Source organism: Trachypithecus francoisi, unplaced genomic scaffold, assembly GCF_009764315.1.
Source record: "Trachypithecus francoisi isolate TF-2019V2 unplaced genomic scaffold, Tfra_2.0 Lachesis_group10, whole genome shotgun sequence".
In the NCBI taxonomy this organism is placed as follows: domain Eukaryota; kingdom Metazoa; phylum Chordata; class Mammalia; order Primates; family Cercopithecidae; genus Trachypithecus; species Trachypithecus francoisi.
Window position 1 is genome coordinate 13,456,202 of NW_022681455.1, and position 14,392 is coordinate 13,470,593.

Consider the following 14,392-nt stretch of genomic DNA (forward strand, 5'->3'; position numbering starts at 1 on the left):
GCTATCTGAAAAGAACTCTAAACTTCAGTTGCATGTAAAGACACCTGTTGGACTTCAGTGAGCCTGTGAACAAAAGCTACATAGACTTATGAGGAATGGCTTCCACGTCCACCCTTGACAAACATCTTACATGAGGTGAAGAATTAAGCAAAGATAACAAGGATAATTACATGGGGTGAAGAATTAAGCAAAGATAACAAAGGATAATTCTCTGTTCTCTGAATGTACTTGATTTGATACTTCTTTCAAGACCCGATCTGAATTTTTAAAGAATGATTTCAAGCGACATTTGATGGCAGCAAGCATTCAAAAATCTGTGTGTGTGTGTGCGCGCGCGTGTGTGCCTGTTCCCTTTTGGCACTGCCTGCTCCCAGCCTGCAGTTCAGCATCTCTAACAAAAGCTCTGTAAGCAGAGTGTGCAAGGACAAGACAGGAGACCAATGAGAAGAATATGTTTTTTCCAACATTAGCCTTCTCAAGCCTAAGAATGGCCCCTTGGGGGGTTCTAAACCCCCATTTTAGAAATACTAGGAATAATGTTCCTTGTTGTCCTTTTGTTTTGCTTAATACCTACCCCCAAATTCTCAGGTGTCAGAATCCTGAAAGCAAATGCTGGAGCTAAGGAAAATACTTATTTATGTATTTATTTATTTATTTTTAAGGAAAGAGGATTCTAATTGGAACTAAAGGCTTCCTTTTGAAATCCACAAAGCTGGATGGATTTCCTAAAAGCTCTTGCCCAGCTTGGTAGGAGAGATGGGTGAGGGAGCCCCAGATACCTCCCTGGCTAGGCTCACTTTACCCTCTGTTTAGGAATTCACACTGTAACACTGAGGCACACAGCCGTTCCCAGTCTTTGGGGGCAGCACATGAGCTTATGGTCAAACCCATACTTTGTGCTATCTTCTTGGCCCTGCCTGGAGAGCCATGTGGCAGGGCTACCTTAACACCTCAATAATCCCTCAGACACTCAATTCCACCTTTACTGGAAATAGTGTTATAAGGTGACTCCTTTCAGTTTTTTAATTGTTGACAAGTTCAAAGAGATATTTTATTCTCTGCTGCCCCTGCTTTGGTGCAGCCTGTGCTCCTTCCTTGTGGCTTCTGGGAGTCCTGCTTTTTGCTTACTATTTCTGACCTCTCTTTCTCCACCAGGTGAAGGGCAATGAACCAAGTGCAAAGACACACCCTCAGTTCTTCCTATAAGGAAGCCCAATCAATCAAAAGGTGGCCACTTTGCTACTAAGTACTTTTGCCTTTAGATACCTTACATCCAATGAAAAGTAGCTTCCTGGAATTTGAACTTTCTCACCAGCCCATCCCACCCCCAACCCCAGCCTAACAGGCTTATGCGGACTGTGGAAATGGGCCTTCTCCTACCAGCAGTGGGTGTCCCGGGCACTGAGCTTGCCACGTGATACTAGTGTCTTGACCCTGCAGAACCATTTGGCTTGCAGAAGGCCAAGGTGTGTCGGGTGGATGAGGTAGGGAGGGAAGCAACCCCCTCCTTGCTTGTCACAGTAAAGGGCAGCAGAGGCAGCGACACCAAACCACTCTCGTGCAAATACCCAGCAAGGATCATCCCAGGAATGGCAGGTTCTCCTGAATGCTTCCAGGCTAGGAGCTCAGACCACCAACAGTCTGGTTTGGGATCAGTCACCCGGACTGAAGTTTACCTTCCTAGATGCCATTTATTTACACTGTCCTTTCACCTCCCTCATCCCCACGTTCCCCATGGCCACCCTCTCCCCTCGGCCTTTTCCTCTCTGTGGACATCCCCTGCAGAAGGCTCAAGTCCCCGAGGTTCTCAGTCTGTGCTAACAGTAGAGGGACATCCTGCTGCGGCGCATGGCCTCACTGATCAGGTAGGCAGGGCTCAGCTCCGGCTCCTCGGTCATGATGGCAATGTTCTGCCACTCCCCCGTCTGGCTGGACCTCTTGATGGTGTCCACCACGCACAAGGCATACAGGCAGTCGTCGAAGGTGGCGGCCATGGTGAGGGGCCGCCCGTCCCACGTGCGCCGGTCGTCCTGGTCCTGGAAGGCCTGGCGCACCGCCTGCATCATCTTGATGGTGCCGCGCAGGTAGGGCGAGGGGATGTCGCTGAAGGCCTTCTCCGGAAGCAGGGAGTTGCTCACCGGCGTAGCGTCCTGCACCAGCAGCTCCTGCTCCGGGGCACTGTTGCGCTGCCCGTACAGGTCGGTGCCCACGGCCAGCAGGCGCCCGGCGGAGCCCACCACAGTGACATCCTGCTTGAACTCGCCGGGCACGTTGAAGTTGAGGGTGACGGTGCAGCACACCCCGCCCTCCAGCACCATCTGGAAGGTGCAGAAGTCGTCGCTGGTGATCTGGCGGATGCCCTTGATGTGGTCAGTCTGCTTCACGAAGGTCTTGAGCAGCCCGTGGACCTTGACGGCCTTCTGGCCGGTGAGGAAGGTGAGCAGGTCGATGATGTAGGTGCCCACGGAGTGCAGGCCACCGCCACCCATCAGGTCATCGCAGCTCCAGTTGTACTTCTTGCCCAGCAGGCTGCCGCCGTGCACCTGCACCTCGCACACCAGCGGCTCGCCCACGTAGCCCTCCTCGATCAGCTGCTTCATGCGCACGAAAGCCGGCAGGAAGCGCAGCACGTTGCCCATGATGCTCATGAGCTTGGGATAGTAGTGGGCAGCCGAGGTCATGCGGAAGGCGTCCAGCGGCGTGGCCGTGCGGTCGCATATGACGTTCTTGCCGATGCCTGCGGGTGGGAGGAAGACAGCGGTCAGCGGGGCGGGACCATGTCCGAGCGCGCATCCCTGGGTCAGATCTTAAAATATTTCACATTAATAGAAAAAGAAGGCCAGATGTGGTGGCTCATGCCTGTTGTCCCAGCACTTTGGGAGGCCAAGGCCGGAGGAGGCCTTGAGCCCAGGAGTTGGAGGCCAGCTTGGGTAATACGGAGAGATCCTGTCTCAATAATAATAATAATAATAATAATAATAATAATGAGCCAGGCATGGTGGTGCATGCCTGTGGTCCCAGCGACTCAGGAGGCTGAGGTGGGAGGATCACTACAGCCCAGGAGGTCGAGGCTGCATAGAGCTATGTTCTGGCCACTGCACTCCAGCCTGGGGACAGCAAGACTCTGTCTCAAAAACTAAAAAATAATGAAAATAAAAAGAAGATATTCTATATATTTCAATATTACTTTAAGTATTTATGTTGCATTACTTAATTTGTTTTTTGTTTGTTTTTGAGACAGAATCTCACTGTTCCCCAGGCTGCATTGCAGTGGTGCGATCATAGCTAACTGCAGTCTCAAACCTCTGGGCTCAAGCAATCCTCCTGTCTCAGCCTCCTGAGTAGCTAAGACAGTAGGTGCTACCATACCCAGCTAAACTTTGTTTTTGAGATGGAGTCTCACCCTATCACCCAGGCTGGAGTGCAATGGCACCATCTTGGCTCACTGCAACCTCCGCCTCCTGGGTTCAAACGATTCTCCTGCCTCAGCTTCCTGAGTAGCTGGGATTACAGGCGCCCGACACCATGCCCAGTTAATTTTTGTATTTTTAGTAGAGGCAGGGTTTCACCATGTTGGCCAGGCTAGTCTCGAACTCCTGACCTCATGATCTACCCACCTCAGCCTCCCAAAGTTCTGTGATTACAGGCGTGAGCCACCATGCCCAGCCATTTTTTTTTTTTTTAAGAGATGGGGTCTCCAATTTTTTTTTTTTTTTTAAGAGACAGGGGTCTCCTTACATTGCTCAGGCTAGTCTCACATTCCTGGTCTTAACTGGTCCCCTATCCCCTAAATCCCCAAAGTGCTGGGATTACAGGTGTCCTGGTCCCAAAAGGCCATGAATTACTTAATTTTAATGTTAAACGTCTGGTATTGATTTAAATAGTAGGGTTTATTTTAAGATATTTAAGTAACCTATATTTTAGAAATGTTTAACAATATTTGCTAAGGTAGTATAAAATGCTTCATTTTATATTTTATTTATATAAATCTATAACATTTTAAACAGAAATAGATTTTGCTTTTATATTATTTAAATACAAAATATAAGAGTACTATTAAAGTATATGATATAATCTTTTTACATACAAAATATATCATTACAGTTATATATAAAATGTTTTATATGCTGTATTTTATGTTTAAAATATCATTTTTAGTAAAAATGTATTATTATTAAAAATCATCAAGTGAAAGGAGAAGAGCATCTGTATTTGGAAAGAATCAGAATACGTAAGCTTAAATCCTAGCCAAGGTGAGTCTAATTAAGTGTGAAGAATTTCTTAATTATACCCTTTGAAGGTCTAAGCTTTTGGCTGACGTCTTCCCCTCTCTGACACCCATGATTCCCCAGGATTGTATTTGGAGCATTATCGTGCTTGTTTATTTTGCATTCCGATTAGGGCTGGCAGTGGTCACAGACGTGTTTGTTTAAAGTTTTTCTTTTCCTATAAAGAGCGGATATTACCTAAATCTGAGGAGTTGGCAGTGCCTGTTTCCTCCCTGACCCCCATCTGCTTCAGGGTGGGGTGTGTTGCTTTTGGCCAGTGGAGGTCAGGCCAAATAAGAATTACTCTTACGTGATGACTGTAATGTGTGTATAAATTACAGGGAGACCAAAATGCCTCTCTGAACCCTTTAGGAGACTAAGTGGGTCTGGGTCTGGGGAAAACAAAGGATCAAAGGAAAGGAGAGTGACAGGGGAATGAGAAAGGGATTTATTCCATGGAAGCCAAGAGTCAAGGAAGAAGAAAAACAACTCAGCTGGACCTGGAGAAACGGCCAACTTGAGGGCAAAAAAAAAAAAAAAAGACACAGATTTCTTAGCAAGTCAGATAAAATAGATGCTAGGCGAAAAGACTTGGGAGTCAAAGCACCTGTCCTGGGGCAGGTCTCTGTGGTCTAGGCACGCTCACCCATAGACCCTCTAAAGGAGACCTGGGCACTCCAATCACAGATGTGGGAGAGACTTGAAGAGAAATGGGGTGATGAGACATACCCCACCCTATCCCACTTGTCCTGACTACAGCCACTCAGTTGACAAAATCCACGAATGCTTACAACATGCGGAGCTAAGATGGGGTTTTGTAGAAGTTGTGCGATTGCAGATGTCTGTCCAGGGCCATGGCCTGGCACATGGCTTTCCCATTTTCCCACTGGAAGAGCTAGCCACATCCTAGAAATGGTCAGTGCAGATTGGAGAAACGAAATACAAACGATGGCTGTCAGTTTCCACGTGCACATCCAGTTCTGGCCCTGAGCGAAAAGCCCAGAGCCTACAAAATGACCACACCTCCTTGCCTTTTCTTCTATGTTGGCAGAGCTGGGCTGGTCCCCCTGATGGGCATGAAATAGCAGTGAGAAGCTCTTTTAATGCTTAGCAACCAGGTGAGGACTGAGGCTCCAGCAGAGAGATGAGATAACACTGGTTTGTATCACCAAAAGTGTCACACACCCGTGTAACACTATGTTCTGACAATATGATCCTGTAGGCATGAGGCTCATCTAAAACCGGCTCATGCTACCAGGAACAGATTTACATGTAAATGGAGTGGTAGGTCACTGCAGGGACAGGTGACAAATACTGCCAAAATCTGCCTCACACCCATTGGTATAGGCTCTGGCCTCTGCTACACTCTACCTCAAGGTGTCCAAAAGCAGGACCCTGACTGCCATCTCCTCAGTATACACTATTGGTCATATTAATGGTACTTAAGAAAAATTTTTTATTTTTTTATATTATAAAAACTACAAAATAAAATAATAAAGGAAGAAAAGAATAATTAGAGATAAATGATCCACACTTCTTCCCTACACACCCAAAATAATGATTGCATGGAATTCTTTGCAGCTCCATAGATAAAAAGATTCTGATGAAAGCTTCAGAAAATGTAACATGAACACGACATGATACACAAACATGCAACTGCATCCCTAGACGCCCGTGTGGATTCCCCAGGGATCTGAGATACAGACATCTCTTTAGGCTATTTATTAGGTTGGTGTAAAAGTAATTGCGGCTTTGCCATTAAAAGTAATTGTGGTGCCCTCTTTTTAATGATAAAACCGCAATTACTTTTGCACCAACCTAATACATACGATATGGCTCCACATTATACAGTAAAGTCCTCGAGGATAAGGATTGGGTCTTTTAATGCTTAAGTCTCCATTAATACCCACAGCACCTTGTGGTGCATCCAATGCGCAGCAGGAACCCAGCAAACCTTGTTGCCTGCCCCACCTCTTTGCCCACAGTCTTTTGCAACATTCACGCTTTACAGATGGGTCTCAGCAACATCTTAACACACAGCATCTTCAAAAGTCAAACGAGACTTCTAGGAATTTATCATAAAGAAATAATCCAATATGCAAGCATGGCATCTTGCCCAAAGATAGTTTTGACTGCATTATTTATTATAGCCAAAAACTGGGAACAGAGGCTGGATGCAGTGGCTTCATGTCCATAATTCCAGAGTTTTGGGAAGATCACGTGAGGCCAGGAGTTTGAGACCAGTCTGGGCAACAGAGCAAGATCCCATTTCTTAAAAAAGGCCAAATGTGGTGGTACATGCCTGTAGTCCCAGTTACTCGGGAGGCTGAGGTGGGAGGATCACGTAAGCCCAGGAGTGAAAGGCTACAATGAGCTATGATTGTGTCACTGCACTCCAGCCTAGGTGACAGTGAGACCCTGTCTCAAAACAAAAAACAAAACAACTGTGAACAACGCAAATACCCAACAGAAAAAGGGGTAAGTCAACTGTCATGCAGCCATATAATAGAATATTGTGCAAACATAGAAAATGATGCTTATGAAGACTTTCCAATGGCAAGTAAGATGATTATGATGTAATGTTAAATGAAAAGGGCTTATTCATGGACATATATGATCTCAACCCTCTCTAAAATGACAAAAGAAAAAGAAAACCCTAGGAGGTTAACTGATTAGTAGGAGTGGTTGGATTAGTAGGATTATGATTGATTTCATTTTCTTCACTATATTTTTCCACATTTTCTAAATTTGTCATTTTATGGTCAGAAAAAAAATGTTAATTTAAAAATCCACAAAGAGACAGGAAGATCTTTGAAGGACAGCACTCACAATAATGGGAAAAGGGTTCTCCCAAAGTCTAGGGGAGTTGGCAGGTCCCAGCTTCATGGACCCATCCCAGTTCCTGAGCCCCGAAGAGCTGGTAGAAGGCTCTGCTGACCCTGAACCTTGAAAGGTTCAGAGGCCTGGGCTCTGTTGCCAGGTCTTGTTGCTCCATTTGCTCAAGACCTCTTTATGATTCTTAGTGAAAGCTGTGGACTCTCTCTCTGAACCATGCAACTCAGACAGATGCACAAAACTCTGCCACAACCTGACGCCCACGCACGGATCCCCTCCGGTTCTGAGACCCAGGCATCACCGTACATTGTACAGTAACTTCTTAAAGCCTTTGGGACATATTGTTAAAAATAAGATAATCCTTCCAGTTCCAAAAGGAACGCAAAATGCAGAGCCCAGGCCTCTGAAGCTTTCGAGGTTCAGGGTCAGCAGAGCCTTCTACCAGCACTCCGGGGCTCAGGAACTGACTAGGATGGGTCCATGAGAGCTGGGACCTGCCAACTCCCCCAGACTTTGGAGAACCCTTTTCCCATTATTGTGAGTGCTGTCCTTCAAAGATCTTCCTGTCCCTTTGTGGATTTTTTAAATTAGCATTTTTGTTTTTCTGACCGTAAAATGACAAATTTAGAAAATGTGGAAAAATATAGTGAAGAAAAGAAAATCAATCATAATCCTACTAATCCAACCACTCCTACTAATCAGACTGCTAAGCAAAGTTTGTTTTCTCTGCATTCTGGACAGTCTTCCCTTACCCTGCCTCTCTCAGGGGGCTTCTGAAGAGCCCACTCTGGGATCCTCAAGATCCTCAGATTCTTTCTTTTTCCCAGCTTTTCCCCACCCAAATATTCCCTATCAAAAGTTTCTTGCTAAAGGAGCATAATTCTAAGTAGAGACTTCTAGTCAGACACTGTGTGCCTGTGTGTGCGTGCGCACGCGTGTGTGTAGGTGGGTTCGTGTGGCACAGAGCATTCCTCTCATCCCGGAAACCACTTGCAATGGAAAGGGAACTTGCATTGTCTGAGTGTGCGGTTGACATACCCCACAATCCTGGGCGTGTCAGATGCCGTTCACTGTATGCTGGGATTTCTCCTGAAGAAAGCACACAGATACCTGTCCTGCAAACTGCCTGTCTGGCAGCCTGGGCTTTGGGCCTCGCTCTCCAGCAAATACCACAAGTCTTTGATGTCCTCATGATGATCATCTCTCTTAGCATGGTGCCTCTCTCTCCACCCCAGAGAAAAAACCAAAATGGCTCTTTAGAGAAAAGCACTCTCTCTCCATTGAATGTAGGAAATAAGTAGAGGCAGTCTTGCGCTCTTCCCTAAGCACGTGGCTATGGCATTTCTTTGACTTGATAGTAAATAGATTCTACCAGGGAGACGGAAAATGAGGGGTTCAGGCAGAGGCCGAGGCCCCTTTTTATAAGCCCCTTACCAGCCATGGCTAATTTCCTAACGGAGAAACCTAAAAAGGCTTTCCTCCTTTTGCCATGAGAAAAGAATACTGCTCTAGGTCACTCTGCACAGCCTAAGGAGGCCATCTGCACTTTCTCACTCCTGGGTGAACAACTTCCCTGAAAGGACGAGGGAGCCACTTGTCCCATGCTGCATCCACACGCCTCTGGGAGCACCAGGCCAACACACGTTCTTTAGGTCTCAGGTTTACATCCTTGTGTGGCCAAATGTGGTGCCCTCTTTCTAAGGCAAAAGATCAAAAACTTTGGGACTTCAAACAATTTCAGAGATAAAAATCACACTGCAGGGAATTAGGCAAAGGGACTTGGAACATATGGACTTTATTTCACTCCAGATTAACAGGCAGCGAAAAATGAAAAATATGAAAATAAGAAGTGCCTGAGAAAGTATGTTTTGTGTTTTGCCAAGCCCCAAACATTTCCCGAGTGGTAGGAGAGGTCTGGCAAAGTCCTCTGGGGCTCAAAATGATGGTAGAGGAACGGGAGGGGCTTTCTGCGCACATGCGGGTATGATGGATGAGGGTCACTCTGCTGCGTCCATCCAGGACTGTGAGCCATCATGCCATGGCTCCACGCTCAGCTCGCCCCACTGAGGGCCCTGTCCCTGCATCCAGAAATGGCTGTCTTGGAGGGTTGCTGCATTTGTCAATGTGCTGCAGTGTGGCCACGGGTGAGTGGCAGAGAGCACACGGGGACTGGCCTGGGTCTTCTGGGGAAGACTTGACAACTCACCCCACAAAGACCAAGCAGCCCTTTGTGTGAGAACAAAGAGCTAAACCTAGGTCTTTTGGAGGCTTTGGGGCTTGAACCAACTTAAATTTTTAAGACAAGATCCTCTCAGCAGCAAATAAAGCAAAGCTATCTGTTCTTAAAATGGTGGAGCTGAGAGATACCTTCTGACCGATATCACTGTGCTGCAGTTAGGAATAAAATGAGATCCGTGGGAAACTTCTGGCGGGTGAGAGCGCTATGTGCAAGGCAGTGTGCCTGCTCTTCATCAGAAGCTTTTAAGTTAAATAATTTCAGAAGGAGCTTTACTGCCCTCCTGAGATCCTTCATAGGGAAATGGAAAATCGGCTCCCTCCAAAGCCTGCTGAATGTGCTCTCTGTAACTGAGCCAAAATATTCATGGCCCTCCTGAGAAATCTGTGCTATAGGGAAGAGTTTCCAGCCCAGAGACCCTAATGCCCTTCAGACAGCTGCTCCCCTTACATCCTCCAAGCTCAGGGTCTCCAAGTTGTGGCTGAGTCTCTGCTCCTATCTCAGGACAGATCAGAGCTCTGGTGGGGCTGACACTTGATCCAAATGGTACCCCCACGAGTCTGGGCAAGGGGCTTCCCATTCACACCTCCAGGGAAAGACAGAGCTCTGTTGTCTCACAGAGCAGGTACCTGTTGCTGCCCTTCATCAGGGAAGTTATCCCTGGGTACCTGGAGGATGGCTGACACCGGGCCACCCAGGGACCAGGGCTGTTCCCTAACATAATCAGCCTGGAACCTCAAGCATCCCTCCCCGTGAGCACATTTCCAATCACGCACTCCCTGATCTAATCATGGTGGAAATCTCGGAGGCAATGCTACTTTCCCACCGGTTCCTCCCCATCATTCCACTTGTGTTGACAGCCCCTTATCTTTTCGAAGCCAAAACGGATGCTAGTTCTGCAGGCTGGCTTGCAGCTGTCCCAGCAGACTGGCAGAGCCCCTGAAAGAAGTCCCATCAGATACAGCTTCCTATTTTTTCCTCGCATTTGCAGAAGGTAGAGACGGCTTGCTTTGCATTTCAAGTAGGGAACTCATTATCTTCATTTATACTCTGTTCCTTCAACATTTCTGTGCTAGGCACTGGAACCAAAAAATGAGTAAGAAAGATGAGTATGAGCTCACAGTCTAGTAGAGGAGACCAATCAGGAAAGGCGCGATTATGGGATGCAGATCTCAGAAAGTGATAAGCAATGAAACCATGAAGGAAGGGCTGCCCAACCAATCTGGGCATGGAAGAAAGTTTTGCTGGACAGAGAACATTTGAGCTGGGTTCTGAAGCATGCATAGGAGCTTGCCTATTCATCATTTAGAAGTTTGGGTCAGGTATAAAAAATGGTCTAAAATAAGATTAATGGTGTTTAATGTGGAATCGGGGAACTGCTAATACTGGACTATTTATAAAAACTATTGTGTGTATGACTGGGCGCGGTGGCTCATGCCTGTAATCCCAGCACTTTGGGAGGCCGAGGTGGGCAGATCACAAGGTCAGGAGATCGAGACCATCCTGGCTAACACAGTGAAACCCCGTCTCTACTATACAAAAAATAAGCCGAGCGTGGTGGCGGGCGCCTGTAGTCCCAGCTACTCGGGAGGCTGAGGCAGGAGAATGGCGTGAACCCAGGAGGCGGAGCTTGCAGTGAGCCAAGATCGTGCCACTACACTCCAGCCTGGGCGACAGAGCGAGACTCCATCTCAAAAAAAAAAAAAAAACAAAAAAACAAAAAAACTGTTGTGTGTATATCCTGATGCACAATTTTCTGAGAGAGGTTCATTAGAATCTTAAAATAATCTGTGATTCAAGAAAGATTAAGCAGAATTGGAGTTTAGACCAAAGAAAAAGAAAAAAGCCAGGTCAAAGACAAATCTCTGGTTTCAACAGAACTAAGCATATGAACGGACAGGGCTATTTATAATCCCTCCATCCCTGCACCCTGAGACACGGGACATTTAGTTACTTTCACTCTCTCACTCACTTACTGCAACACTCCATTTAGCCCAGCTCTTTTTCCTCTTTTATTTTTCTTCCTGCTAATCTCCTTCCTACTCCCCCAACACACACACACACACACACACACACACACACACAGACACTTTTTTTTTTTTAACTTAGAAACTGCAAGAGAAGTAGAAGTATCATCAGGGATGACTTGTCTACATCCCAGTCTTCCCTCTGTCCCTTCCTCCATATACATTAAGAGTCCATTTGGAGAGACTAAATTCCCGATTTTCAATCCCCATGAAAGTTCTTAACATAAATACAACTTCCCAACTCAAAAAACTAGTCTGATCTGCTCGTAGTACAAATGGCACAATTTTAAATAGCAACAACAGTCATTTATTGAGTACCTACTTGGTGCCAGAGGAGGCTGAGTTTTTTGCATGCATTTTCACGTTTTGGTCTACACAATCAGGTACTTGTCCTGTTCCCACCTTACAGATGTGGAAACTGAGCCTCTGAGGGGTAAGTAACTTGCTTCTGATTCCACAACTCAATAACAGTAGAGTCAAATCTGGAATTTGAACCCAGATTGTCTAGCTACAAAGCCAGCCTAGTCTTTTTAAATTTTTTTTTTTTTTTTTTTGAGATGGAGTCTTGTTCTATCGCCTAGGCTGGAGTGCAGTGGTGCAATCTTGACTCACTGCAACCTCCGCCTCCCAGGTTCAAGACATTCTCCTGCCTCAGTCTCCTTAGTAGCTGGGATTACAGGCGTGCACCTGTAATGTACCTGGCTAATTTTTGTAATTTTAGTAGAGACAGAGTTTCACCATGTTGGCCAGGCTGGTCTTGAACTGCTGACCTCAAGTGATCCGCCTGTCTCAGCCTCTCAAAGTGCTGGGATTAAAGGTATGAGCCACCATGCTCAGCCAAAAATAAGTTTTTTAAATTGACACATAATAATTATACATATTTCCGGGGTATATAGTGATGTTTCAATACATATAATGTATAGTGATCAGATCAAGGTACTTAGCATATTCATCATCTCAAATCTTTTTTTTTTTTGAGATGGAATTTCACTCTTGTCTCTTGTTACCCAGGTTGGAGTGCAATAGTGCAATCTCGGCTCACTGCCACCTCTGCCTCCCGGGCTCCAGCCATTCTTCTGCCTCAGCCTCCCGAGTAGCTGGGATTACAGGCATGTGCCACCAAGGCCGGCTAATTTTGTATTTTTTTTTAGTAAAGACGGGGTTTCTCCATGTTGGTCAGACTGGTCTCGAACTGCCGACCTCAGGTGATCTGCCCATCTCAACCTCCAAAAGTGCTGGGATTACAGGTGTGAGCCACTGCGCCCACGCCAAAGAAATCAAATCTTTATGATTTCTTTGTGTTGGGAACATTCAGTATCCTCCTTATAGCTATTTGAAAATATACAATAAAATGTTGCTAATTACAGTCACCCTACAGTGCTATAGAACACTAGGACTTATTCCTCCCATTAAGCTGTACTTTGGGTCTGATCTTAACTTTCGCACTCTTACTGCCTTCTGACCACCCTTCTCTTAAGGCTGGCGAGGTTATTCTTTGCACCCATGTCACCCAGAGATACACGCTCCCATTCTTGCTGGCTACACGTGCCTGTGCACATATGTGCAGTGTCTGCAGCACACAGCACAAAAGGAGGGCTCTGAAGACAATCATGCAACCGACTGCAGTGAGCTTCAGAAACCAGGGCAGTGGGGGTGGGAGGCCCGATGCTCAGCTGGGTGACATCTGAAGTCTCAGGGCAATTTGATTAAGTTTCCATCCTAATTTCACACTTGAAACGGAAGTGGGTCAGAGCGACCCATATTCAGCTCCTGTGTTGAAGCTCCTGGGGCTATTAGTGGGTTCTGAAAGAGGGTCACAGCCAATGAAAGGAAGTCAGGATGGCTGATGGTGATGGGACTTGGTGTTGAACTGAATTAATTGTTCAAGTGCTTTCTACATTCAACCCACCCATAAGGCCGAGCCCCTATCCCACCAACCCTTTTGTGGACCTTCCCCCATGACTCTAGCCTGTTACCTGGGCCCTTTTATTGCCCAGGAACCCCCACCAGCATGCGGATTTTCTCAGATTTGTGTTCATTTGGTCCTCTAATGATGGAAACTATCACATGTGTAATGAGCATTTACTCCTGAAACACTTTCCAATTTCTGTTACCTTATTGGTAAATCCCATACATCTCCATCTCTACAGCTTATATTTGAGGCTACAGTTGAGAATGTAGATATGATACTGGGGAGTCACTAGCCAGCTCCTTCCAGCAGGGGTATTCCCCAGGAGAGAAATGAAAAGCTTGCTACTTCCAGCCCAAGGGAGACCAAGGGTAGAAGTCTAGAAACAACAGGTAGGAATGTAGAACCAAGAGACCTTCCAAGTTAGTGGCCAGCTTCCCATGCAGGGAGGCCTGGGGCAGCCCTCCCCTTCGTGTCGGTGGCACATACAGACCAGAGTGTGAGGGGGCAGGGAGGTTGGACGAGGGCAAAAGGGCCCATGGGAGAACAGAGGCTTGGAATTGGATACAGTGGGGACAGTGGTCAGGGACTTGGGAACAGAGGAAAATGGCCAGGACTGTGAACTCCAGTAGTTGAGTCCTACTGTATTGGTCCAAAATAGCCAAATGACAACCACTGTACCTCGGTGGTCACTATTCTAGAGAGTGGCCTAGAATAGCCATTCTTGAGCCTACACCACCATTCCACGCTTGGACAAGCCAGGATTCAGAGTGTACCCCCGGATCCAAGGGGCATAGCCAGAGTCTCATAAGCCACACTATCCCCACAGAAAGAGCCAATTTCTGGAGTAGAAGAGGAAAAAGCACAATGTCAAACATTGGGTCACCAGAGTCACGCAAAAGAGGCTGAGATACTTACAAGAAAACACTTGTAAAACCCAAAACATTGGGTGAGATTGCTGGGTTGAATTACAATTCTATTTCCTACCCACCCACCTAACAGGATGGAGGACTAGAATGGTGGTCAACCTGGCTGTTGAGAAATAAAGGAATCTAGGCTTTCTCTTCCCAAGTATGGTGTGAAACCTCATCACACATCCAAAAGGCTGGGAACCTCT

At 46.5% G+C, this 14,392-nt stretch overlaps 1 protein-coding gene across 4 annotated transcripts in view; it reads right to left on the bottom strand.

Annotated features, from left to right (window-relative positions):
* Nucleotides 1-628: 628 nt before the first annotated feature.
* GFOD1 (glucose-fructose oxidoreductase domain containing 1) overlaps nt 629-14,392 on the bottom strand; it is a 123,829-nt gene continuing 110,065 nt past the window's right edge. For all 4 annotated transcript variants that reach the window (XM_033216258.1, XM_033216259.1, XM_033216260.1 and 1 more), the window contains exon 2: nt 629-2,737. In XM_033216258.1, coding sequence (XP_033072149.1) covers nt 1,818-2,737 — 920 coding nt within the window. In that variant the 3' untranslated portion in view covers nt 629-1,817. The remainder of the gene's footprint in view (nt 2,738-14,392) is intronic.